This window comes from Silene latifolia, chromosome X (genome assembly GCF_048544455.1).
Source record: "Silene latifolia isolate original U9 population chromosome X, ASM4854445v1, whole genome shotgun sequence".
In the NCBI taxonomy this organism is placed as follows: domain Eukaryota; kingdom Viridiplantae; phylum Streptophyta; class Magnoliopsida; order Caryophyllales; family Caryophyllaceae; genus Silene; species Silene latifolia.
The window spans coordinates 279,745,134-279,773,036 of record NC_133537.1 but is presented as its reverse complement, the minus strand read 5'-3'; the positions used below and the strand labels follow the sequence as shown (position 1 = coordinate 279,773,036).

The 27,903-nt window shown below is 40.9% G+C and overlaps 1 protein-coding gene across 1 annotated transcript; it reads right to left on the bottom strand.

Moving 5' to 3' along the window:
- Positions 1-20,528: 20,528 nt before the first annotated feature.
- Positions 20,529-27,676, bottom strand: LOC141620181 (zinc finger BED domain-containing protein RICESLEEPER 2-like). The gene is made up of 5 exons (XM_074437116.1): positions 27,667-27,676; positions 26,508-27,571; positions 26,036-26,314; positions 25,548-25,882; positions 20,529-20,643 (listed from the first exon to the last, which is right to left on the bottom strand). The coding sequence occupies exons 1-5, from the start codon at positions 27,674-27,676 to the stop codon at positions 20,529-20,531; spliced, it is 1,803 nt and encodes a 600-aa protein (XP_074293217.1).
- Positions 27,677-27,903: the final 227 nt, after the last annotated feature.

The window sequence follows — 27,903 nt, the reverse complement described above, 5'->3', positions numbered from 1 at the left end:
GAGGAAAACCATGTTGAACCTTGGTACCAAGCCATCCTCAACTACAAAACCAAAAACGAATTCCTTCCCAACTCTAATACAAGAGGACATAGAGCCATCCGTTCACTTGCATCACAGTTCGTGATAAACCAAAAACAACTATACAAAAGAACACCCTAAGTGATCCTTATCCTTTGCATTGATCCCCACAAAGCCAAGAAAGTCATGGAAGAGGTCCACGATGGAGAATGTGGCCCTCACATGAGCGCAATGATGCTAGCCCGAAAAATCATGCGGTTTGGCTACTACTGGACCTCAATGGAAGTCGATTGCAGAAACTACGTCAAAGATTACCACAATTGACAAATCTTTGCCAACATACAACACATACCACCATCCCTTTTATACACCATGACATCACCTTGGCCATTCTCGACCTGGGGCATCGACATCATCGGCAAGTCAACTCGATAGACACCAAAGGACATTGCTTTGTCCTAGTCGCAATCGACTACTTCACCAAATGGGTAGAATCACAATTCTATGTAATCTTGACAGCCAAACAAGTGGCCAAGTTCATCCAAGATAACATCATCTGCAGATATGGGTGTAGATACCCAGTATCTCCCCCTCCCAAAAACCACCCGATGGTGAGCGGACTATAACGTGTTTTTGATATGCGTGCATGGATTGGCTATACATGAGACGGTTTAATGCATTACTCGGATATGAAAAAGGATTTCAAAAATGGTTTTCTAACTTCAGTTGCATTAAAACAACACTATTTTGAGTTAAAACCGTCTTCGGACCCAAAACCGACTCAGAAACCCGCAAGTCAAGTCAATCTGAGTCAACCCGAGTCAACCCAAGTCTCGAATGTCGAAAATAATGCCATGAATGTCTTTACCATTTCATTTGCCTTAAAATGACCCTAGTTAGAGTCAAAACCGACACTGGGCCAAAAATCGACTCACAATTCAAATCCCGACTCAACACGGATCAAGCCCGAGTCAAGCACAAAATGCCTATCCCAAATAACACCCAAAAATCATTTTATTAGATGCCCATATTGTTACATGACATCTTATTTGATTACCACAAATCAAACTAACCAAACAATAGATAGGGGAAAGGCCACGTCCAAATTGAAAAGGACAGGGCACCCCATTGCGTAGCAGGGTGGCTCGCGCCTCTTTAGGCGTCCTCCTTAGTCTCCAAGCAAACTCCACTGACCTACCACCCCACAATTCTCTATAAATACCCACCATCACACACCACAATATTCACGCGAGAGTCCGCCCCCTCACATCTCCCTTAAACTTCTAGACTCGACTTCCTAAGTCAAAAAAATCGACAAGTGTTTTCGACCTACCGATCGAAAACACAAGCCTTACACATTTTTTTTGGTATCATCGCCATGCATTCGACCGACCCATTCGACCAACTCAACATTAATAAACATGTTTTTCAACAATATATTTTCAACTCATTTTCAAAACAAAATCCTTTTTTAAGGCACTCTTTTAAACTTCTTTGATCGCGACTAGTCACAACGAGAAAACCGTCTCTAAAGTCATCTACCTTGCAAACATCAATGCACGTAAGTTTAACGGTGTAAACAACTCACTTATTTCATGTCTTTACTATTTTTATGAGTTTATAAGCATGTACAATGCATAACATGATTCAAATATAGATTAGATGAGCCAAAATCGAGTTTTGGCCTGCGACAGAACCTCTTTGCTATGCAAAGAGGCTCGCGCCTCTTGTGGCTTCTCGGGTCAGACTCCAACGTATTTGAGTTCATATTCCTTCGACACTTTCTTTTACTTCTACTTCTTTTCTATTACGGTTTTTACCACTTTAAATCATTTTTATGACAAATATTTTGACCATTACCGAAATCATCCTTGGTTCCGTATACCATGACGGTTTATTCCGCGGCTCGATGATATTATTTGGTTAATTACATTTTAAAGGGTATTCTAATACTCTATTCTTTTACTTACCATTTTTCTCAGTTATTTAGACTTGCAAACATATTAGTCATAATTCATAATCATCCTTGGTTCTTTATACCATGTCGGTTTAATCTGAGTACGATGACAAACTTGACTAATTACAAATAAATGAACTTAACATAATTAGTTCAAATCAAACATTTTCCTCTCACTTTTATTTCATTTTATTTTCATCTTAATCTTGGCCATATTGCACGTCACCCTTGGTTAAAATAAATACCATGTCGATCTAATTCGAGTACGGTGATAAAATGGTTAAGCGCACATATTTTACATTTTTATTTGTAAACTATGCTTTTCAAACTTGCAAATCTGAAAACGAATATTACTAAGATAATAGTAATTAATCCGAGTCATGCAAATCATTTAATCACAAATTCGGTTTTAAACAACCTTTTTAACAACCAGAAGATGCCCCTTGGGTCGTCGTCTGACTCGCGCCCCAAGAGGCCGTCTGTTTTTATATTTCAAAACCTGGGCAGGCCTTGTTCCCTCGCCTATTCGCTGACGCCCCAATGGGGTTGCCTGACACTGTTCTATTTTGTTTTTGGCACTTGTCTAGGACCATCCTGATTACGGTTAACCCGAAGCCTGCCTATTTCCACCTTTCAAAACCTGGACAAGCCTTGTTCCCTCGCCAATAGGCTCGTGCCCTAATGGGGTTGCCTGGAACTGTTCTGTCTCGTTTTGGTACTTGTCTAGGACGATCCCGATTACGGTTAACCCGAATACGTGACGGATCATATTGACGAGTTTGCATTTTATACTTTGTCACTTGACACCCTCTTTCAAACAATTGGATCGTGTTAAGCATCATACTCCGAATTTGGTAAATGGATGTTTAATTTCTGTTTTCACATGCAAATCAACCTAAATCCAACTCAACATCATTTTCTTAATATTTGGATAAACAAACCGACTTAGCAAATTCTCACATGTTGGGTTAAGCTTTTGGATGCGCATTCATGCATTTAAACCGTTTTATCAACTCTTGCACTTAAACAACCACGATCGATCAATAGAGGCTGCTAACGCGGGCGGGATTGGGTGTTCGATTACAGAGCTTACCAATACGTACCCTCACCCCTTACTCAGAACCTTTGGATAGTGGATGGCCTTATCCAAGGCATACGAGAGTCATTCTAGCGATAGGATGCTAAAGGGGGACGAGTCCTTATCTTTAGCTCCTATGTCACACACCGCTTTTTTACTTGGTTAACCTAGGTATAAAGTGGATTCGAACGGGTTCCAAGAATCCCACAAATGCTTGGTGGAGACTCCGAACATCTCTGCATCATTCCGAGACCTTTGCCGAGACGAAACCGACCGATCTAATACGATCCGGTCAAAAGCATTTTTATGCCACCGAGCGTGGTTTTTAGACCATTGCATGTCCACAAATTGGCTTGGCGTGCAGGTGGCCCATGTCCACAGATTGGCGACTCCGCTGAGGGAAAACTAGGAAATTTGTGTCTTTGTGATTCTTAGAGGTGAACTCGAACGAGGTCGTGGTTAAAGTGCATTAATTGATATTACCGTCTTAAGTCGGGTTCCTTGTCTGGGCCCATAACCTAACCTTTATCGACCAATTGGCTCGTCCCGTCGGCGTGAGTTTTCTCAACCCCGCGTTTCGAATCCCGATTGAGTCAAGCATACCGTTGAGATTACATATTTCTGTTTCGTCAAAGAGCTTTCATTACCTTCATGCACGAGGCTAGGGCACCGTTCTTACACATTTTGTTTGGATTGGTATCCCCCTCGAAAATAGGGGTTTGATCGCTTGGTGTGTAACCCACCCTTTTAAGACAAAACCCGTGTCAGCATTATGCATAATATAATGAAACTGCGAGTGCGAATGTGTTATGTGATCATAAATCCTTCCGTGTCATTTCAAACTTTCAAAACACCCTTTTTTGCGCCGTTATAATGGCTGTTTCGAACCTCGGTCTTTCGCCGACCATCGCATTTTCAAATAACATGCCTTTTTAAGTCGTCGTAATGACAATTTTCAAACCCGGTTTTCTACAACAATTTCAAACAACACGCCTTTTTAGGCCGTCGTAATGACGATTTTCAAACCCGATTTTCTACAACCACTTCAAAAAGCGCACCTTTTTAGGCCGTCGTAATGACGATTTTCAAACCCGGTTTTTCACAACCTTTTTAAAAGCACCTTTTAAGGCCGTCGTAATGATGATTTTCAAACTCGGTTTTTACAACCATTTCAAAGCACCTTTTTGCGCCGTCATAATGACGATTTCAAACCTCGGTTTTGCGCCGACCTTTTTTTAAAACAACCTTTCACGTCGTCGTAATGGCCATTTCAAACCTCGCTCTCTCGCCGACCGTTGCATTCTCAAAGCGCCCTTTTTTTTTGCCGGTGAATGACGATTTTTAAACCCGATTTTTACAACCATTTCGAAGCACTTTTTATGCCGTTATAATGGCCATTTCAAAACCCGGTTTTTATAACCATTTCAAATGCACCTTTTCTAAGCCGTCCTAATGATGATTTCAATTCTCACAATTTTCGATTTGCATACCGTCTTTCAAAGGTTAAAACGGTTTTCTAACCCGTCGTAATGACGAATTCAATCCTCACAATATCTAAAATCAAATCTTTGAAAACCAATTTAACCATTTTCATAATTCAAATCCAATTTCAAACCATTTGAAAACAAATTTAACTGTTTTCAAATTTTCAATCCAATTTTAAATCTTTGAAAATAAATTTAACCGTTTTCAAATTTTCAATCCATTCTCAAATCATTTGATAACAAATTTAAGCGTTTTCAAATTTTCAACCCAGTTTTCAAATCGTTTGAAAACATACTTAACCGTTTTCAAATTCTCCAATTTCAAATCGGTTGAAAACAAATTTAACCGTTTTCAAATTTTCAACCCAATTTCAAATTCTTTGAAAACAAATTTAACCGTTTTCATGGCCATTGTGATGATGATTCCAAATTCATCAATTCTCGATTTTCAAATCCGTGATTCTGAATTTATAAACCCGTCTTTGAAAACCACATACCGTTTTCTAAATCTTCGCAACCCCCGTTTATTTCAAACCCGTCTTCCGAAAATGAACTCAACCTTTTTCGAGATACAACCTCAAGCAAATATCGCTTTTTGAAAATTTTCTATTTTCGAAAATCCTTCGTAAATAATAGCAACACGTACATATCAGTCCAACATTCTGATTCAGCCTCGAGTCGAGCCAAGTCGTCTAGATAACGTCGAGTCTCCGCCGAAGTTAGTACCTACCTTCTAGCCTAGGTCGTGTCGCCTAATTGTCGAGACATCTTCAATGGCGTTAGCAGAGTCAAAACCTCTCGGGTATTAAACCCGTCTTTCCCCTACATTACGGGTCAAAGGTCAAGTCTGTGTACCTGTCTTGCCCTACGGCGTCACGCACATCCAAATCCCGTAATAAGCCGTCTGTCTAGGAATCACTATGTCAAAGTCGACACTCGAGTCTAAATTCAAAGTCATGCACTAAGAGTTCAAACACAACAGGTCATCCACAATCTTTAATGAACTCAAAATCTAGTCGCACTGTCACGTCTCCAAACCAAAAATGCCTTTTGTACATACGTGTCGTACTTGCCTTTGTCCGTTCAATCCCTTTCCAAGACAAGTTATAACGCCTATCTTTATGTCAATTAGGAATCCCTTGGGTGCCATTAATTGCCAACCAGGAACTCAAGAAGTTGATCAACCTTCACCCGCCGTGACTTCTGCCGAAACCAGCAACGTGGTCCTTTGACTCCTAGCTACCGTGGAAGACTTGAGCACTCATCTCTCCCAAGTTGAGGACAAAATGATAACCGGGAATTTTTCCTCTTCTGATATTGAGCAAAGGGTTAAGCTCCTTGAAAGCCGACTGCTTACCAATGGCAAAACCAACCCTACTTGGAAGGCTACCAAAACCACTGAAGCCAGTTCCTTAGGTGCTCCACCAACCAAAACCAGACGGCCTCATAGGTCCTTCCCTGATTTGGGTATGACTTATGCCACAGCCTTGGAATGGCTAATCTCCAAAGGAAAGCTCCAACCAATCGGTCTAACTCCAGACCCTCTACCAAGCAAGCGAGGACGTAGATGGGACGGAAAACTGTTTTGTCAATATCACCAAGGTCGCGGACATGACACTGAAACGTGTCTCCCCCTAAAAGGCGTTATCCTTGACATGATCGAAAAGGGAAATTACCATTACCTTCCTCAGCAAACTACAAACACAACCCTCCATAAAACCCTATTGGACATAGTCAGGAATCTTTCCTTGACTGCTCTCACCTTATCTCTCCTGACTATGAGAATATTCATGCAATTGACGCGGATGGCATACAAAGCGCTATAATGATGCTCTCCGTCTCCATCAACAACATATTCTCAAAGCTGCAAGTGGCTATCGATGATTTGAACACCGGGTAGCTAGTTTGGAGAAAAGGTTGGATAATACCGAAAATGAACCTCGCCATCAAGGAGAAAACCAACCCTTGGTTCACCAACCAACAACTGTTGAAAATGATGAATTTTTCGATGGTTCCCACATCCACGAACCCACCAACAAAGAACATGAAATCACCTCACCGAAATCCCTTTCAAAATACCAAGAAATTTCCCAAAAACTTCCCAATAACAACAACCAAATCCTGTTTTCGCTCAGGGTTGACAAAAACAAAACTCACAAAAACGTCCCAAAAAACACGAATGTTGGAACCTTGGGAAAACATCAAAGGGTTTTCACAGATCTGGGAATAGCATATGGCACCGCTCGAGGGATACTTGCTTCAGAAGGAATGCTCCAACCCGTTGGTCCGACTCCGGATAAACCCGAACACAAAAGAACCTGATTCTTGGATGGTAATGCTTATTGCCAACACCATCAAGGCAAGGGCCATGATACCGAAGCCTGCTTCAAACTCAAACATGCCATTCAAGATATGATTGAAGCTAGCAAAATCATAGCCGCACCTCTCAGTCAAGACAATCCTCCTGGATGTCTCAAGTCAAACAACAAGGTTGAATGTTCTCAATGGACATTCACCAACCTCAACACAACTTATGCCGCAGCTCTTCAAAAGCTTGTGACTGAAGGAAAGCTACAACCAATCGGGCTCACTCCGGGCCCGCCTGAATGCAGGGAAACTCTTTTCTGGGACGGCAGTGCCTATTGCCAATATCATCAAGGAAACGGTCATGATACTGAAACATGCTTCAAACTAAAACATGCTATTCAAGATATGATCGTCAACCATGAACTGATAGCTTCATCCCTAAGCCAACCAAGTGATGAATACAACCCTAATGAACATCTCTTTCTGCAAGGAGATAAAAGCCTCATGGACTATTGTTCTCATATCGTCCCACACAACGAGAGTAAAGTGCTCAAGTGGGTCAATGCTCAAGATCAAACATTCAAGCCGTTGGATGCTTCGAAGGAGACCTTCAAGGAGGAAATTGATGATTAGGAGTTCGTATCTACGATTGAGTCCGAGTCCGAGTCCGAGTCTTAAGCTTTCTCATATCTATCCTAGTGTCTGTCCTTTTATTCCTAAGTGACAAACCGGGGGCTGTCCCCATGAGTCACACGTATTCATCGAGTCTGTGCTAACATCTTATTTATGTAAATAAAAGCACAATTTCCAACTATCGTATATTCTCCACTTTACCATTTCCGGTTGACAACGAGAATTGATTTGAGAATTGATTTAAAACAAACAACATGTTCCAATTCAATGTGAGTACACTCGAGTGACGTTCCGTACTAAGTAAGCAAAGGACCCAAAGCTCCGTCTCCATCTCTTTACCTATTCCATGTCTAGCAATAGAAAACTTTCATTAGCACCCAATTTAGTACGAGCTTTTATCAAAGGTATTCTACGACGAACCCAGATAACAAACCAGAACATCTCCTTGTTCATGATCAATCACCAAGTATCAACCTCTCACCAACGGGTACAGCCCCGTCTGCACCTTTACCTTCCTCGAACGACGGACGACAAAGAACCAATAGATCCAATCCAAACCAAAGCCAAAGCGAAAGCCAAGGCTAAGGCCAAATCAAAAAACAAAATAGTGAAATTCAAATTCGCTATTTTCACAAATTTCAAATGACGGAATTAAAAACCGTCACTTTTCAAGAAAATGAAATAACGGAATTCAAAATTCGTTATTTTCTCACAATTCCAAGCGATGGAATTAAAAACATTCCCTTTTTTAAACATAAAATGAAATAGCGAAATTCAAATTCGTTATTTTCCCACAATTTCAAACGACGGAAATAAAAATCGTCATTTTCAAAAACAAAATAGTGAAATTCAAATTCGCTATTTTCACAAATTTCAAACGACGAAAATAAAAACCGTCATTTTCAAAACAAAATAGTGAAGTCCCAAATTCGCTATTTTAACAAATCTCAAAGGACGGAATTGAAGACCGTCACTTTTCAAGAAAATGAAATAACGGAATTCAAAATTCATTATTTTCTCACAATTCCAAGCGACGGAATTAAAAACCGTCTTTTTCTAAACAAAAAAACGAAATAGCGAAATTCAAATTCGTTATCTTCACGAAGACTCAAACGACGGAATTAAAAACCGTCACTTTTCAAACACCAAACCTCGGACCAATGAGTCCAACACAAAATCCCGGACCGAAGAGTCCAAAACACCAAACACAAAAACCTCAACCAACACTACTTCACCCCTATGTCATTCCAGAGACTGCTACAGGGTGACCTATCTAGGATCCTGGTGATTCCCCTCAAGATCATAACCAACACTGCTTCACCCCTAAGTCCTTCTAGAGACTGCTACAGGGAGACCTATCTAGGCTTCTAAGGATTCCCCTCAAGCTCGTAATATCATACCTTAACTGACACGACTGTCGCAACCCTATCAAAAATAAACCCGAGGGGTCTCTAATTAATGCAGCTAGGGAAGTCGGGGTCAAATCCACAGGGAGGCTATGTTGCTTCTACTCGCTAAACTAAGTTTGTCTAAGTCACTGTATTGGGGGTTTGATTTTGTCACTAAACTAAAACTAACTAAAGCAGGAAGAGATTTAAGAGTCTAACTATAAAGAGAAGGGAACTAGGGTTGTTGGTTCATCAATGAATGTCAGATGGTCACAGTTTGGGTCACAGATCAGTCGCGTGTACCAATCTAAGGAGTAGTGAATACGTCCTTTTGGTCCTCTATTCGCCCTAAAATACTACTAACTCACCCTTTCGCCCTCATTAGAGTATTCTAAAGAATGTAGCGGGTCTCACTCTTTCCAATCTTTCGATCTAGGTCGGGGTTTGCCAAAAATAACTAGAACAATTATGCGCATTAACTGTCTAATTATCAATAAATGCTACTTGTAACAACAAAGACATGATAGCAACAAAGATCTATAAACCTAATTAGCAACTAACAACAGTTCATTGAATCCCCTAAATCCTAGCGGGAGAATTAGCTAAACATGATGATAATAGCGAAACTAATATTAACAAAAACAATAATAGATAATAGCATGATAAAAGATGAAGAGAATTGAAATAAAAAGAACTAAACTAAACAAGGAGAATAAAGGAGTAAAGGAATAAGAGAAGCAAAAGGAATGAATTCATACTAGAAACTAAATTAAATAAAGTAGAGAAAAGGAGTTACATAATTTAGATCCGGAAAAAATAGAGAGGAAGAACTACATAATAAAAGTTTTAAGTTGTAGAAAAGTGATGAAAGAAGTCCAGGGAAGAGATCCCTAATTAATGACCTAATTATCTCTTTATATAGTAGAGATATTATTATAAGATAAGCTAATATAAGGTAAACTAGAGTCTCCACTAAAATAGAGTTGCGTCCGACTTAGTAGGCTCTCGATCGAATAGTAAGGAGGTCGATCGAGAGGTTTGGTGGTCAAAAGTGGTCGATCGAGGACTAATATGGTCGATCCAGTAGAGTAGTTGGTCGATCGAAAGGCTAGAGTGGCCAATCGAGAGGAATTGTGTTCGATCGAACTCAACGCGTACTTCCTACTTTGCGCACTGAACTTCAAATGGCCGCCATTTCTTCGTTATTTGGGCAAATCAGGCGTTTTTGGTGGCGTTGGAAATCTAAGAGGATGAGCGTTCATCTCCAATTTGAATCACTTGGGTATCAGTTGTAGAACTTGAGATATGGCTCCTCAAAGTAGGCACTAGTAATTTAAAGCTCTTCCTTTGCTCGCCTAGCTACCTTACTTCTACGCGCATCACAATTAGTAGTTTCTAAGCTCTGACTCAACTCATCTCGTAAATGCATGCATAGGGACATGTTCTAAGCTTGATTACACTTCTCTTTGGTTCATTCCTACAAATAGGACAAGAGAAACCAAAGTAGACAATTCGGGGGACATTTGTAGCTAAACACTACTAAATATGCATAGAAATGCGTGCAGATACGGTACAAAAAATCTATAAAAAATGCACGGATCATTAACCTTTAAGGTCCAGACATGGTATTCTGATCCCACATTGTTTACCAACCATTTCATACTCATACCACATCAAGCTTGAGACCCCTTTTCGCACCGTATTACAAGTCGTAACCCATCGGCTTAAACACCACAAATACAAGCTCCAGATTTTTATCTGTCAAACAAACCTCTTATTACCAACCTTCACATTCCAAAATGCCGAAGCCGTTTTTCACCTTGACCCAAATACGGTGTCCTCAAAAAACACTGCTCCCTAGAACGGGACATACACATTTCATTCTTAGAGTTCACTTTTTAGTGTGCTCACGTAACAAGAAACATTTTCACAAACTATGCCTCTTCGATTCATGATCAAGAGGTAATTCTATCCAATCAACTTTCGAGTCACCAAACGGAATTTACCGTGGTGACCCTCAGCTCCATATTTTTATCTGTTAAACAAACTTATTATTACCAAGCTCCACATTCCATAATGTCGAAGCCATTTTCACCCTGACCCAGATACGGAGTCCTCGAATGCTTTGCTACCGAGAACGGGACATACCCAATCTACCCTTAGGGTCCACTATTTAGTGTGCTCACATGACAAGGAACATTTTCACAAATTAGACCTCTTCGACTCATGATCAAGGAGGAATTCTCTCAAATCAATTTTCGAGTCACCAAAAGGCTTTTACCGTCGTGACCCTCACACGTTAAGGATCTAACTGCTCGCTTAGGCATACAAAGAGAACTACGATCTGGTTTGATTTCACTTCACGTGAATACGTAGGCAGTCCTTCAAGGACGCAACCATACACCTCAAAATCAATTATCAACACACAGCTCAGAACTACGATCTGGTTTGATTTCGCACACACACGAATACGTAGGTAGTCCTATTACTAGGACACAACCATACCCCCACACACATTCAATTTTCACACCTTCAATTTGCAACCCATTTCACACCCAGCAGAACTACGATCTAGTTTGATTTCTCAAACACGCGAATACGTAGGCAGTCGCCCAACAAGGACACAACCGCACACCCATTTCAATCTCAACCATCAACATCAATCCTCAAAAGCAGTCCACCCAGCTGTAAAAATTAATCTTATACCTCTTTACTGGGGGCTTATTCCTTAAGACGTCGCCCATTCCTTGTTTTGTCAAATTCCCACCTTCTCACTCTGGGGATGCTCTTTAAAGACGCCACCCGTCCTTTATCCCTAAACATCTTTTGAGTCTCAACTACAGTCCAAAATAAAATTGCCCATAGCCTAGTGCTCGGTTCGGACGATGACAAGGTCTTGGTTCTCCTCTCCGAATCATCATACCTCGAGAAGGGATCTCAAATAAGCAAACGGGGGCAAAGATGTCTAGAGAAGATAATCAATTCGTGTTCCCCAGCCTAGCGGACCTTCTACCTCAGGGATTTGATACGCGTTGTCACCCTTTCTTGGCTAAGGAGTTGCACACACATAAGCAAATTCTGTCAGAGTCACCCCTGTGTCGTGTCAATACTGATTTGCATCACGACATCCTGTTTGTTAGTCTGTCAATATGCGTTCATGTGAGTCAATGTCGCAACGGTCATGTGTTTCCAATCTATCAAATCACGGATCTACAAGCAACAAGATTCAATATTAAGCTTCACAACTTTCAAAACTCCTATCTCCCCTCACGCAAGATATTACGTGCTAATTGCTTACATTATTATGTGCTTATATGCTTGCATGCTCTGTGCTTGTCTATGCAACTGCGGATTTGTGTGGTCACTAACCATGCAGATAATCTTGAGAATAAAAACGACTCCTACTGAGTAATGGGTTCTTCCCAACAAATGCCGGCCCATAAAGTCGAAGGGCTTTAACCCCGTCGATTATATGGCATACGCTACCTCCCAACAAGCAGCAACGCATATCCCCGGCGAGTCCTGAGAAGTTTCTAACTCCCCAGCGAGTGCCGATTTTGAAATGAAAGTCACACAGGTCTTTCAAAGATCCTTGCAACATCATTCATGATCCCTACACAACGCTCTCTCTAAATGGTTTTCCAGAGAGCCTTGCTTAGATGATTTATCCCCACGGAGTTCATTTAGGACCCCCAGCAAGTTGGAGTTCGTTGCTCCTTAGCCGAACCTATCAACGTCAACCAGGTTGGAAGTCATTACCGGACAATATCTTGAAATAAACCCGATGTTTCCGGCTATTCCCCACAGTCAATCATTCGACCATCGATGGCTAGCGAGCCTCAAAATGCACCTTCAACATGGCTGGCGAGCCTCAAAATGCACCATTAACATGGCTGGAGAGCCTCAAAACGCACCTTCAACGTGGCTAGCAAGCCTCAAAACGCACCTTTAACGTGGCTGGCGAGCCTCAAAACGCACCTTTAACATGGCTGACGAGCCTCAAAACGCACATTTAACATGGCTGACGAGCCTTACAACATAACCTTAATGCGGCTGGCGAGCCCATCATATCTGCAACATGGTTGGCGAGCCTTTGCCTGCAAACTAGAAACAATCCAAGTACATATCCCGAAGATGCCTTAGGTATGATTCCTTCTTATGTTTGGCGAGCCTTCATACGTACTCTAATGGACTTTAAATGACCCGCATCGACAGCCGACAGACTCTAAAATATTCCCGACGGCAGGTCCTTGACTCGCATCCCCGAGTCGCCTCAACGTCGCCCTTCCCGACGGCAGGTCCTTGGCTCAAACCGTTTTGAGTCACCTCGACGTCACAATAGTCTTTAGGTTACAATCTTCGATTGGCCTGGAGGCCTTACTTTGACTTTTGCCACGTCCAAGGCTCAGTCAAAGTGGGGGCTTTGTAGATACCCAGTATCTGCACCTCCCAAAAACCACCCGATGATGATCGGACTATAACGTGTTTTTGATATACGTGCGTGGATTGGCTATACATGAGATGGTTTAATGCATTACTCGGATAAGAAAAATGATTTCAAAAATGGTTTTCTAACTTCATTTGCATTAAAACAACATTATTTAGAGTTAAAACCGTCTTCGGACCCAAAACCGACTCAAAAACCCGCAACTCAAGTCAACCTGAGTCAACCGAAGTTAATCCGAGTCTTGAATGTCGAAAATAATGCCATGAATGTCTTTATCATGCCATTTGCCTTAAAATGACACTAATTAGAGTCAAAACCGACACCGGGCCAAAAACCGACTCAAAATTCAAATCCCGACTCAACACGGATCAAACCCGAGTCAAGCACAAAATGCCTACCCCAAATAACACCCAAAAATCATCTTGTTAGATGCTCATATTGTTACACAATATCTTATTTGATTACCACAAATCAAACCAACCAAACAATAGATAGGGGAAAGGCCACGTCCAAATTGAAAAGGACAGGGCACCCCACTGCGTAGCAGGGTTGCTCGCGCCTCTTTAGGCGTCCTTCTTAGTCTCCAAGCAAACTCCACCGACCTACCACCCCATAATTCTCTATAAATACCCACCATCACATACCACAATCTTCATGCGAGAGTCTGCCCCCTCACATCTCCCTTAAACTTCTAGACTCGACTTCCTAAGTCAAAAAAACCGACACGTGTTTTCAACCTACCGATCGAAAACAGAAGTCTTACACATTTTGTTTGGTACCGTCGCCGTGCATTCAACTGACCCATTCGACCAACTCAACATTAATCAACATGTTTTTCAACAATATATTTTCAACTCATTTTCAAAACAAAATCCTTTTTTAAGGCACTCTTTTAAACTTCTTTGATCGCGAGTAGTCACAACGAGAAAACCGTCTATAAAGTCGTCTACCTCGCAAACATCAATACACGTAAGTTTGAGGGTGTAAACAACTCACTTATTTCATGTTTTTATTATTTTTATGAGTTTATAAGCATGAACAATGCATAACACGATTCAAATATAGGTTAGATGAGCCAAAACCGAGTTTTGGCCCGAGACAGAAGCTCTTTGCTATGCAAAGAGGCTCGCGCTTCTTGTGGCTTCTCGGGTCAGACTCAAACGTGTTTGAGTTCATCTTCCTTCAACACTTTCTTTTACTTCTACTTTTGTTCTATTACGGTTTTTACCACTTTAAATCATTTTTATGACAAATATTTTGACCATTATCGAAATCATCCTTGGTTCCTTATACCGTGACGGTTTATTCCGTGACTCGATGATATTATTTGGTTAATTACATTTTAAAGGGTATTCTAATACTCTTTTCTTTTACTTACCATTTTTCTCAGTTATTTACACTTGCAAACATATTGGTCATAATTCATAATCATCTTTGGTTCTTTATACCATGTCGGTTTAATCCGAGTACGATGACAAACTTGACTAATGACAAATAAATGAACTTAACATAATTAATTCAAATCAAACATTTTCCTCTCACTTTTATTTAATTTTATTTTCATCTTTATCTTGGCCATATTGCACATCACCCTTGGTTAAAATAAATACCATGTCGATCTAATTCAAGTACGGTGATAAAATGGTTAAGCACACATATTTTACATTTTTATTTGAAAACTATTCTTTTCAAACTTGCAAATCTGACAACGAATATTACTAAGATAATAGTAATTATTCCGAGTAATGCAAATCACTTAATCACAAATACGGTTTCAAACAATCTTTTTAACAACCAGGAGACGCCCCTTGGGTCGTCGTCTGACTCGCGCCCCAAGAGGCCGTCTGTTTTTATATTTCAAAACCTGGGCAGGCCTTGTTCCCTCGCCTATTGACTCGCGCCCCAATGGGGGTGCCTGGCACTGTTGTGTTACGTTTTTGGCACTTGTCTAGGACGATCCCGAGTACGGTTAACCCGAAGCCTGCCAATTTCCACCTTTCAAAACCTGGACAGGCCTTGTTCCCTCGCCAATAGGCTCGCGCCCTAATTGGGTTGCCTGGGACTATTCTGTCTTGTTTTGGTACTTGTCTAGGACGATCGCGATTGCGGTTAACCCGAATACGTGATGGATCAGATTGAGGAGTTTGCATTTTATACTTTGGCACTTGACACACTCTTTCAAACAATTGGATCGTGTTAAGCATCATACTCCGAATTCGGTAAATGGATGTTTAATTTCTGTTTTCACATGCAAATCAACCTAAATCCAACTCGACATCATTTTCTTGATATTTGGATAAACAAACCGACTTATCAAATTCTAACATGTTAGGTTAAGCTTTTGGATGCGCATTCATGCATTTCAACCGTTTTATCAATTCTTGCATTAAAACAACCAGGATCGATCAGTAGAGGCCACTAACGCGGGCGGGATTGGGTGTTCGATTAAAGAGCTTCCCAATACCTACCCTCACCCCTTACTTAGAACCTTTGGATAGTGGATGACCTTATCCAGGGCGTACGAGAGTCATTCTAGCGATAGGATGCTAAAAGGGGACGAGTCCTTATCTTTAGCACCTATGTCAAGCACCGCTTTTTTCCTTGGTTGACCTAGGTATAAACTGGGTTCGAATGGGTTCCAAGCATCCCTCAAATGCTTTATGGCGACTCCGAACATCTCTGCATCATTTCGAGACCTTTGCCGAGACGAAACCGACCGATCTAAAATGATCCGGTCGAAAGCATTTTTACGCCACCGAGCATGGCTTTCTAACCGCTGCATGTCCACTGATTGGCTTGGCGTGCAGGTGGCCCATGTCCACAATGGGGTACCCCATGAAATCATCAGCGACCAAGGTTCCCACTTCCGGGCCGAAACGCAAGCATTGTTGGACAAATACAAGATCAAACGAGAACGATCATCCCCGTATCGTCGCCAAACCAACGGAGCGGTAGAGGCAGCAAACAAAACACTCGTCAACATCATTAAAAAGATACAGGATAATTACCGCGATTGGCCAAGCAAACTCCCATTCGCACTCTGGGATACTGAACCTCCATTCAAACACCAACAGGAGCAACACCCTTCTACCTGGCATACGGTATGGAGGCAGTACAACCAATGGAGTTGGAAGTCCCATCTCTATGCATCCTACTAGAAAGTAAAATACCTGAGGCGGAATGGACCCGTCGAAGGTTCGAGAAACTCACACTCCTAGATGAACGGCGACTCAACACCTTACACAACGTCCAGCTATACCAACAACGTATACAACAGGCATTCAACAAAAAAAAGTCAAACCCAGAAACATCAAAGAAGGCGACTTGGTCCTCAAGTCAGTTCGAGCACCGTTACCGGTTGATCTGAGGGGGAAATTCAAACCCAACTAGGCCGGGCCATACCTGGTCAAAAAAATCCTTTCGGGGGGGCGCAGTGAGACTGAGTGACCTAGACGGGGAGGACTTCACAAACCCAACCAACCTAGACCAACTCAAGAAACACTACCCTTGAACCTTAGCAACCAACAACCTTTCCCTAGTTTCACAATTAGTGACCGCAATATCCCTTTCAAGTCAATTCCTCAAAACGTTCTGATTTGACATTCCATGTTTAATCGAGTCCAAGTTACGACACTTTGGCATGTCTCCAGCAGCCTTTGATCTGTCAAAGGCACCATCCATTTGCACAAACTCAAACAAAACACCTGAACTACGAGCATGGTTTGATTTCACCTCTTCAGGTGGATACGTCGACATTCCTTTCTTACACAAGAAGGATACAACCACAACACGCAAATAAAATTCACACCCTCACTCAAACAAAACACCTGAACTACGAGCATGGTTTGATTTCACCTCTTCAGGTGAATACGTAGGTAATCCTTTCTTACACAAGTAGGATACAACCATCCTAACATATAAAAAACCAATAACCCATATCAACTTCAAAAAAACACACCCCCTTTTTAACAAAAAAAAAAAAAAAAAAAAAAAAAAAAAAAAAAAATCGTTTCTCCCTTCCCTCAAAAATCCCCTTTACATGTGCAATGTTTAGGATAATTCAAACCGAATTACCTCTACAAAATGGATGGAGAAACAACAAACGTTCGCAACATTTCTTAGCACAAGCAATCCTCTTATTTAATTAATAATGGGAAGGATTACAAACTTGACAACAATAAAGCTAAGCGAGTCCATAACTTGCCAAGCTAGAGTGTCGACCAAGACATCTCACATAGTAACACTAACACAAAAACACACAATACATAGCTAATACAACATAATGAAAAAACACACAAATGCTAATACAACATAATAATAAAGCGGGTAATGGAGGTTTTCACTCTTCCATTCTACCCTTACCTTTTCATTCGGGGTACATCTTCCCCTTGTTCTTCTTACTGGCTTGCCTAGCATGGACTTCCTCCTCGGAACGGATCCTCAACGGATCCACAACGGTAACGACACCCGGTCTCTTACACAACTCAATACTCGGCCCAAGCCGAGCCTACATATGGCTTACCGCCTCTTTGGGACCCAAGCTCCTCCTCTTCGGTGGCCTCACCACATCCGGGCTCGTATCATCGCTAAAGTCGTCAAAGTAGGCACAGTTTGCCTTGCCAACCTCCCTATACTTCAAGTCGGCGACTTCGTCTTTTCGGAACTTTAACCTTTCTTCCAAGGTTTGAGATCTTGACCATTTGACATAAGCGGAAGTCACCCATGTCATTGAAGCGGGGTTTTGTACCTCCGAAGTCGGCCGAGTGGCCCACCATCACTCGAAAGCCCCCACAAGCTCGGAGTTTCGAAAAACACTCTCTTGGACGAGAATATCTTGAACGGGCACCTTTTGTTGACGGCCCATTTGCCTCTTTACCCTTTGCGGATAAATAAAGGAAGCACCCTTCAAGCCCACAACCATCAAAGAGCAAGAACAAGCGGCCGGAGCGGGCAACCCCGTAAACGACCTCAAATGCGACCACGGCACCATCCAACGGATATGAGGACCACCCTTCTCCGCCATTTTCGAGGTCCAATAGGCCTCAATGGATGCAAAGCTATCCGAATACAACTTCTTCCTCATAGTGAGATGACAGATGGAGTAAGAAGAAGCATCAACCAGAAGCTCAACATACCTTAGCCTCTCCGTGAGCCATACTTGGAGGATCCTTGGAGATCCAAACAAAGGGGCTTCTCCACAAGAACCCTTCTTGTCCAAAGCTTGGACGATCTCACCAAGCACCAACCACGATGGATCCCACCCGTGCTCCATTTGCTCAACAATATGCACAAGGGTCATGCTACCAGACCATCTTGACCCCTCCTTCTTCAAAGCATCAACAAGGAGGTAAGCATTCACTAGGCAAAAGGCAAGAGCCCTTCTCCTAGCCACCTCCGAGATATTGACATCCAAGCGGTTTGAGAAGATGTTGATAAGAGCCAACATATCCACACCATGAGGAGCAAGAAGGAAGTTCACTTGGTTCGTCGACAAGCCCAACATAGAACGAAACTTCTCCTTATAACACAACCGAGTTGGAGGAAGCAGCGGAGTACAACTCGGCCACCCTCCAATAGCACCCACGGGAAGAGGGCAAATTTCACCTTTCGGGATAACGAAAACATGATGTTTCGAATCCCAAAAATGAGAGCATGCTTCAAGGAACGAGGATTGCACCTTAACTTGACGGAGCACCAACAATTGACCAACTCCCATTACAATGAGTTGATACTTCTCGGGAGGCGATAAATCTCGACACCAATGTCGCAACCTATTTTCGAAAGTATCCATGAATTATTTTGTGGAAGAAGAAGAGAAGGTTTTCGTAGAGATATTTTTGTGTTTCGGATGATGAAACAATGAAGCACAAACGTCCCTATTTATACAAAACAATCAGCATCTTTATTCCGAAAATAGGGGGAGCCCCTATACAACGCCCAGGGCCTCGCGCCTCTTTGGGATGTTTCTCAGGATCCACAAATTGCCTTGTCCTTGTCAAGTTGTGCTTCTTTCTGACGCATCATTTTTCTGGCCTTAAGACTCGCGCCTCTTCAGGCTTGCCCGGAAATTTTTGTGTTCTCTCACACTCACATTTCCTTAAATTCACGTTTTGCGAAATTCGACACGGTTTTCATCAGGCAGCTTTAAAGATACGGGGTTTTCTCTTCTTTTTTTAGGGGGGAAGGGCTAAACGCCCCGATCCGCGATGAATCGTTTCCATGCCAGTCAAAAATTTCAAAAAAAATTTGCATTTCCACAAAAATCAAAATTGATAACATGGCATCAATTTTTCTCAAAACACTTCTGCAAATCTGAGTCTTCATCTCGCAAAAATCAAAATCAACGCACTTACTTAAAAAATCTCTTTTAAAATTCATCCATGGCGGTTTGAGTTTTAATCTTCGAGTTGCAAATCAACTTCGGCAAAATTCGATGCGATTTAATTCAAACACGAATTAATTTCTCGAAATTTCAATACAACTCCATTTTAAAAATCCAAACGTGACGCCTCGTCATGGAATTTTCGAAAATTCTTTTCTTAATAAACAATTTCAATTTTAACTTCGAGTCATGGTGGTTATTTTTTGTTTTCAACATATACTTTGCTTGCTTATGCGTACGTGTATGTGCTACCTGTTTCCTGTTTTCTACACTAAGGATACAGGAGCAAATGCCGAAGGAAATGGGTAATCAGCCGTTGACCGTGCTTCTCCGAAACACAACACAAAAAAATCAAGCAAAACAAACTACCAACAAAAAAACACATATATACAAACCGCCACACGCAAAATACATCAACACACATTTGATAAAAACGACTGACCATACAAACAGGGTTGATACAAATACTTATCATACAAACACTGGCCTAAAACAATGAACTGGGGGCTATCTGCCACCTACCGAACTAAGCACACCCCGAACAACTAACTAGAAAAGAAAGGGAGCAACATGAAAAGAAAAGGAGTAATAGCGGAAGGAGAGGTGGTTACCATGACAATAACCCCTCTTTCCTACTGCGCGACAAAAAAGAAAAAAACGTCTGGCAGACTTTGGACGACATGACGATCCGAAATTTTTACACAGTGCATCGTCCCGATGTTGACCCCCAATCATCATAATTCAGCGATGATTGAAAGCCGCGACATGGCGCGACACGCTGGTGTTGAACCTCAATCATCAGACGTCCAGCTCTCTGCAGACAACGACCTATGATCAACACGTGATCATAGGCCACCAGGAAGAAACACAACTGGACGACGACAGTCGTTTCTTCTCCTCCTCCAAGGCTTCAGCCTCGGACCCAGCTGGCCAGCCCCCGAACACCCACCTAAAACCAAAACAAAACAACGTCAGCCAAAGATTCGGCATTATGACGGCACGAAACAGACAAAATCCCGAAAACAAAAACACCTGCAAATACAAAACAAAAACAAACAACAGCAAGGGCAAACCCGCCCAATCCTATCCAACACAAAAACTCACAAAATAACGACTCGCCCTTCTTTTCAAGCAAAAAAAGACGAGTAAAAACAACAGCAAAAAATGCAAAAACAACCCACCACCCTCGGGCCCACACAAGGTCTAAAAAAACATAAGGAACAAAATTCCCAACACGACTAAGCATTTTGCACGGCTCAAAAAGGGTAATTTTACGCCAAATTGAGCACAAACAGGTCAAAAATTCAAATTACGACCACAACAAAGCAACGTGACTTGATCACGCCCCAAAATGGCCTAAACTACCGTTAAGGTCAATTTCAAAGCAAAATGGCTCAGTTTGAGCCCAAACAGACGCATATTTCGTTTGATAAAGGCAAAATGCAAAATTTTGCCCCTAGCACCCAATGAAGGTTTATTATAGCAAAGACGACCTTCCCCGACTACAATGCAACCTAGTGAGGGCACACAATTCGAGCAACCAACCACAACATTGCAAAATGAGACGGTTTCTCGTCTCATCCTCGTTTTTCGCACCTAGGGAGCGGGAACGGGGAGCAAAGTGCAAACTAAAAGCACCCCTATACTCCTAAATAGGTTCCTAATGCAAGCATCAATTTCACTCGAAGATGGGCAAAACAAAAACGGCCAAATCGATTCTGAAAGGGCTAGGGTTTCGCCCTAATTCAATCAACAAAAAGGCAAACAAATTCAAATGGAATTAAGAGGATTTACATACCTTGAGATACAAGCGAAAAATCGGGATAAAAAATGGCGATTTTGGTGATTTTCGTGTGTTTTGTGAGGACGACGAAGTGGAATGAGGAGCTGCTGCTTCTCGCGTCTTTTAGAGAAATAAGGGGAGGCCCCTTATATCGCACAAAGGCTCGCGCCTCTTTGACGTGATCTCAGCAATTGCAGCGAAATTTTGGGCTTTGGCCCATTTTCACAGAAACTCACTATTTTTCTCAACGACGGAATTAAAAACTATCATTTTCAAACAAACAGCGAAACACAAATTCGTTTTTTTTTACAAAATTTAGACGACGGAATTAAAAACCGTCATTTTCAAACAAATAGCGAAACACAAATTCATTATTTTAGCAAAATTCAAACAACAGAATTAAAAAGCTTCATTTTTCAAACAAAAAAAACAACAAAATAGCGAAATTCAAACTCGCTATCTCTCACAATTCAACAACGGAATTAAAAACTATCATTTTCTTCACAAATAGCAAATAGCAAATAGTAAATAGCGAAATTCAACTCGCTATTTCCCACAATTTGAAAACAGCGGAATTAAAAACCGTCGTTTTCAAACAAAAACCAAATAGTGAAATTGAAATTCGCTATTTCTCACAAATTTCAAACGACAAAATTAAAAATCGTCATTTTCTTCGCAAATGAAAACAAAACAACGAAACACAAATTCGTTATTTTCACAAATTTCAAACGAGAGAATTAAAAACCGTTATTTTCAAACAAAAACCAAATAGTGAAATTCAAATTCACTATTTCTCACAAATTTGAAATCGCAGGATGACGGAATTAAAAACCATTATCTTCCAAACAAAATAGCAAATGGCGAAATTCACATTCGCTATTTCTACAAACTCCGAGCGACGACAATAAAAACCGTTACTTCTCTTCGAAATTCGAAATTACGAATGACGATAATAGGGGCCGCCATCCACAAGAGCCAGGCTCAAACTACAAAAAGCCTACCTCTTTCCGGCACCACAAACATCCCTCATAAACGACAAAATCCCCCAGCGGAACCCATGGAAACCTCCCCGCGGAGTCCACTAACAACAAGCAACCTCTTGAAATAAGCCCGATCAATCCGGCTATTTCCCGCAGTTGATTACTCGACCCTCAACGTCTAGCAAGGCTCTACGCACCATTCAACAACTAGCAAGACTCTACAACAGAAACCTCTTAAAATAAGCCCGATAAATCCGGCTATTTCCCGCAGTCGATTACTCGACCTTCAATGACGAGTAAGTCTCTACACACCAACCTCTTGAAATAAGCCCGATAAATCAGGCTATTTCCCGCAGTCGATTACTCGACCCTTGATGGCTGGCGAGCCTTTACGCGCAAATAAGAAACAATTCAAGGACAAATCCCGAAGATGCCTCAATTATGACTCATTCATATGGCTAGCGAGCCTTTATACGTAGTCTAATGGACTTTAAACGACCCGCACTGGCAGTCGACAGACTCTAAAATGTTCGCGACGGCAGGTCCTTAACTCGAATCCCTGAGTCGCCTCGACGTCGCCCTTCCCGACGGCAGGTCCTTTGCCCAAATCCTTTCGAGCTGCCTCGACGTCGCATCGGTCTCCAGGTTGTAATCTTCGATTGACCTGGGGGTTGTACTTTAACTTTCGCCCTATCCAAGCCTCGGTCAAAGTGGGGGCTCTGTATATACCCAGTATCTGTTGAATCCCCAACAAACACCCGATGATTATCGGACTACAACATGCTTAGGAATCGCTACGTTTGATCGACAGTTTGTATAACTATACGTCGGAAAACTCAAAACGATTTCGAAAACAAAACATTTTAAAAACATTTCAAAAGTACCTGGAGTATTTTATGCACGACGATGGGTTCGCAATGAAAGTAATTAAAGTCAAAACCGACACGGACCAAAAACCAACTCACAATTCAAATCCCGACTCCAACAACGGGTCAAATCGAGTCAAACACAAAAAATAAACATTTCAAACCTTCCATGCTAAGTATACACGGTATACTTGATGGTCAAGTACAATAATCATGACATGCAAAACCTAGGATAGAACAAACCATAAATCCAAATGCATGATAGTGACAAGACAGCTTGAAGACCCGCGGACATGCTCGCGCCTCTTCAAGTAGCCCAGGTGGCCACGTCGCTCAAAACGCACACAATCGTCTATAAATACCCCCTCAAATGCCACCATTTGAAGGCACGCGAGTGTCCGCCCCCTATTTTCTCCCTTAAAATTCTAGACCTCGACTTCTCGAGTCAACAAACGACACGTATTCTTGACCTACCGATTTAGAATACGAGTCATACATATTGTTTGGTACCGTCATCGTACATTAAATCACTTGACTTACCACTTCGACCAACTACACCATCACTACACAAAACAACACTCCTTACTTTACAAAAACGGTTTTAAATCGAGTTTTCCGACTCAACAAGTTTTTACACTTTGTCGATTTTTCGTCAAGCAACCTAGCATATAATTATGAGGGTGCAATTAATTATCTTCTTTCATGTTCTTTTATTTGTTTTTATGACTTTAACATGCTAAAACACGCATAACATGATCCAAAATACGAATTGTTTGAGCCAAAATTGAGTTTTGACCTAAAGCAGAAGCCCCTAGTCACAACTAGGTGGCTCGTGCCTCTTCTGGCTCCCCAGGTCAGAGCTCAAATGTATTTGAGTTCATCTTTCCCTCATTTTGATTTATTATTTGTAATCTATTTTTACCATTTCAAATATTTCAAACCATCTTCACAACAAGAATTTTTAACCATAAACTATATTCACCCTTGGTTCTTTATATCATGACGGCTTAATCCGTGTTTTGGTGATAAAATTTGGTTAATTACATTTTAAAGGGTACTTTAAAGCCTTTTATTCATTTGTTTACATTTGCAAAACCATATTAGTCATACATGCATAATCATTCTTGGTTCTACATACCATGTCGGTTTAGTCCGAGTACGAGGATGAACTTTGGCTAATTACAAAGCAATGAACTTAATATAATTAGTTCATATCAAGCATCTTTTTACACTTTAATTACAAAGCAATGAACTTAATACAATTAGTTCATATCAAACATTTTTGCATCATTTCTTCCAAAACTATTCATGTCAAGCTTGCAAAACCGAACCCGACATCGAATAATATCAACATAATGATAATTATTCCGAGTCCCGTTCCACATATTAGCAGAAAAGCGGTCTTAACGAGCTTTTCAACAAAACGGGTTTTAACACCCTTTTATTAAAAAAAATTTATAAACAATTTCATAAGCATTTTACACAACCAGGAGACATCCTTTAGGTCGTCGCCTTACTCGCGCCTTAAACAGGCCTTCTGATTTCTAGATTTCAAACCTGGAAAGGCTCCCTTGCATCACCCTATGGCTCGCGCCTCAATAGGCTGCCTGATGTTGTTCCTATTTCTTTTCCAGCACTCGTCCAGGACGGATCAGATTGATGAGTTCCCATTTTACAAAACACTTTTCTAAGACAAATGGATTACAATATGCACCATAAACCTAACTCGGTAAATGGATGTTTAATTTCCGTCTTACATGCAAATCAACACTAAATCCAACTTGACATCAATTAATTGATACTTGGATAAAAAAACGACATAGCAAATTCTCATGTTAGGTTTAAATTTGTGGATGCGCATTCATACATTTACCCGTTTTTTCAACTTTTGTATTTAACCAACCATGATCGATCCATAGAGGCCGCTACCGCGGGCGGGATTGGGTGTCCGATTAAAGGGCTTCCCGATATGTACCCTCACCAGTTACTCAGAAACTTTGGATAGTGAACGACCTTATCCAAGGCGAACGAGAGTCATTCTAGCGATATGATGCTAAAGAGGGATGATTCCTTATCTTTAGTACCTATGTCAAGAACCGCTTTTTGCCTTGGTTGACCTAGGTATAAAGTGGATTCAAACGGTTTCCAGGCATCCCATAATTGCTTGGTGGCGACTCCGAACATCTCTGCATCGTTTCGAGACCCTCACCGAGATGAAACTAACCGATCTAAAGCGATTTGGTCGAAAACATCTATGACGCCACCGAGCGTGGCTTTCAGACTGGCGCATGTCCATAGATTGCCCTGGCGTGTGGGTGGCCCATGTCCACACAAGGCCCTACTTTCCATCCTAAATGCGGACTCAGATGCAACTGTGGTGATTGGGATAGTTAATATGTCTCTAGCCATCTCGGCCACTACAAGGTATTTTGACTCATTTTGCTTCCTCCACTTGAGAACATCACTATTTAAGGTATGATCCAACCTCGCATCATCCAAATATGTATCCAAAGATGATAAACCTCCAATTACACCACCCCCGTCGAAATTTGCAAATCCCTTCAAAGTTCAAACACAATTAAACTCTCATATCAGACCACTATCAAGATAAACTGAAATTCAGTTTCGACCAGTAAACATCATCAAAGAATATAAAAACAGTAGGTTATGAAAATAATATACTTACTGGTAATTCGTCTTGTATATCTGAACACTTGTTTCCTTCAGTCTGTGAGGACTATTTTTTACATACTCCTCGTATAGCTTGCAAAACTTATCCTTAACAACCTTAGTCTTCAATTCTGCACTTTGAGGGTCCAACTCATGGAAATAATATTTTATGAAAGGTAGCTTGTATCGAGGGTCTAATATGGCCGCAAATGAAAGGATCAAGCTATAATTTTCCCAATATTTATCAAACTTGATCCTCATTCTGTCAGCCATGTCTTTCAAATAACTATCATTACAATTTTCATACCTCGTCAACAAATACTGGATTTTCCGTACACTTTTCAAGTACAAGTTAGCAGTAGGATATTTCTTTCCGGAAATAAGAGTTGTAATGTGATCAAAAGGTTTCAGAAGTTCAACAATTTTCACTATTCTAATCCATTCTGCCTCTGAGGGGGCTCGGGAAAGTGGGGATCAAACTTTTGCATCTCAGGTCCTCACATAGTAGAAAAACATTGCGGTATGGAATTGCCCTTTCAAGCATATTGTACGTGGAATTCCATCTAGTAACACAATCCAAACAAAGCTTTTTTGATGTGTCAACGCCAAGAGCTAATGCGCTGCCCTTAAATTTTAAAAGTCTTCTCTCGGAACCAACAATATGTCCTACCACCATTCTAAGTTTACGCACCCCACTATAAATCACCTTTAAACCATCTTGCACGATCAAATTGAGGATATGAGGAGCACAACGCACATGAAAATATTCACCATCACAAGGAATGGGAGAATGCAAAGAGAGGCTATTCATCAATAAGTCTTGCATATTATCATTACATCTAGCGTTATCTAGTGTAATAATGAATATTTTCCTTTGAATATCCCACTCTTTTAGTTTAGTGTAGATTGATTCATGTAAAGAAGGAGCATCATGAGGTGGTTCCAAATGGCAAAAATTTAAAATTTTAGAATGGAAATTCCATTCAGAGTCAATGTAATGAGTCGTAAGAGAAATATAACCTATGCCAACAAATGTAGTCCATATATTAGTTGTTAAACAAATTTTTCCAGGTAAGTTACTCATGCTCTCTTTAAGAATCTGTTTTTCCCTTTTTTGAATTTTCATGCAGCAGTTTCTTAAAGTATTTCTAGAAATTGGTTTGTAACTCTCATTTAAACCCTCATGCAGCCCACTATTCCTATTATATTCCGCATATGAAAAAGAAAAAGCATGTCGTATTATTGCAACTGCCATTATTTCTTTATAAACCAAAGGGTCCAGCTTCTTAATGAAGCTGCCATCACTCGTTAAATGAGTAACGCCTAAAATTGGACGTTTAGGACAAGTTTCAGTATGTCGTTTAAAATGAGAGGCGCCATTAGCGGAATTTGCTAGAGTTGGTCCACCATCGCAATACTTACAAATTGCTCGTGCTATCCCATCGGGAAATAAGCTTTCTTCAAATACGTTATAGTGTTGCCATGTCGAAGAAGTCCACTTTCTGGTTTGAGTTTCGAATGATACACTCAGTGCTGGTATATTATCATTTTGAGATGAAGGCGTTGATGATGAATTACCTACATAAGTAAGAAAATGTATTAGAACTTGTCACATTAGAAAGTAATAAAAAAAAACCTTACGAACACATCAAAACAAACCACATTGTAGATACCCGTATCCATCGATATTGGAATTTGCAGAAATCCCGACAAAACACCCGATGATGATAGGACACATGTTTACTTACATCGCTCGTTAGCGGATTTCGTTTTGTGATGCGGGACAAGCGTTATTTGATGGTTTTATAATTTAAAAGAAATTTAAATTATTTCGAAATAAATGAAATTTATTTCATCGGTTTTCATATTTTCAAGTTTATTTAAAATTTAAAGCTTTTATAATTTATTTG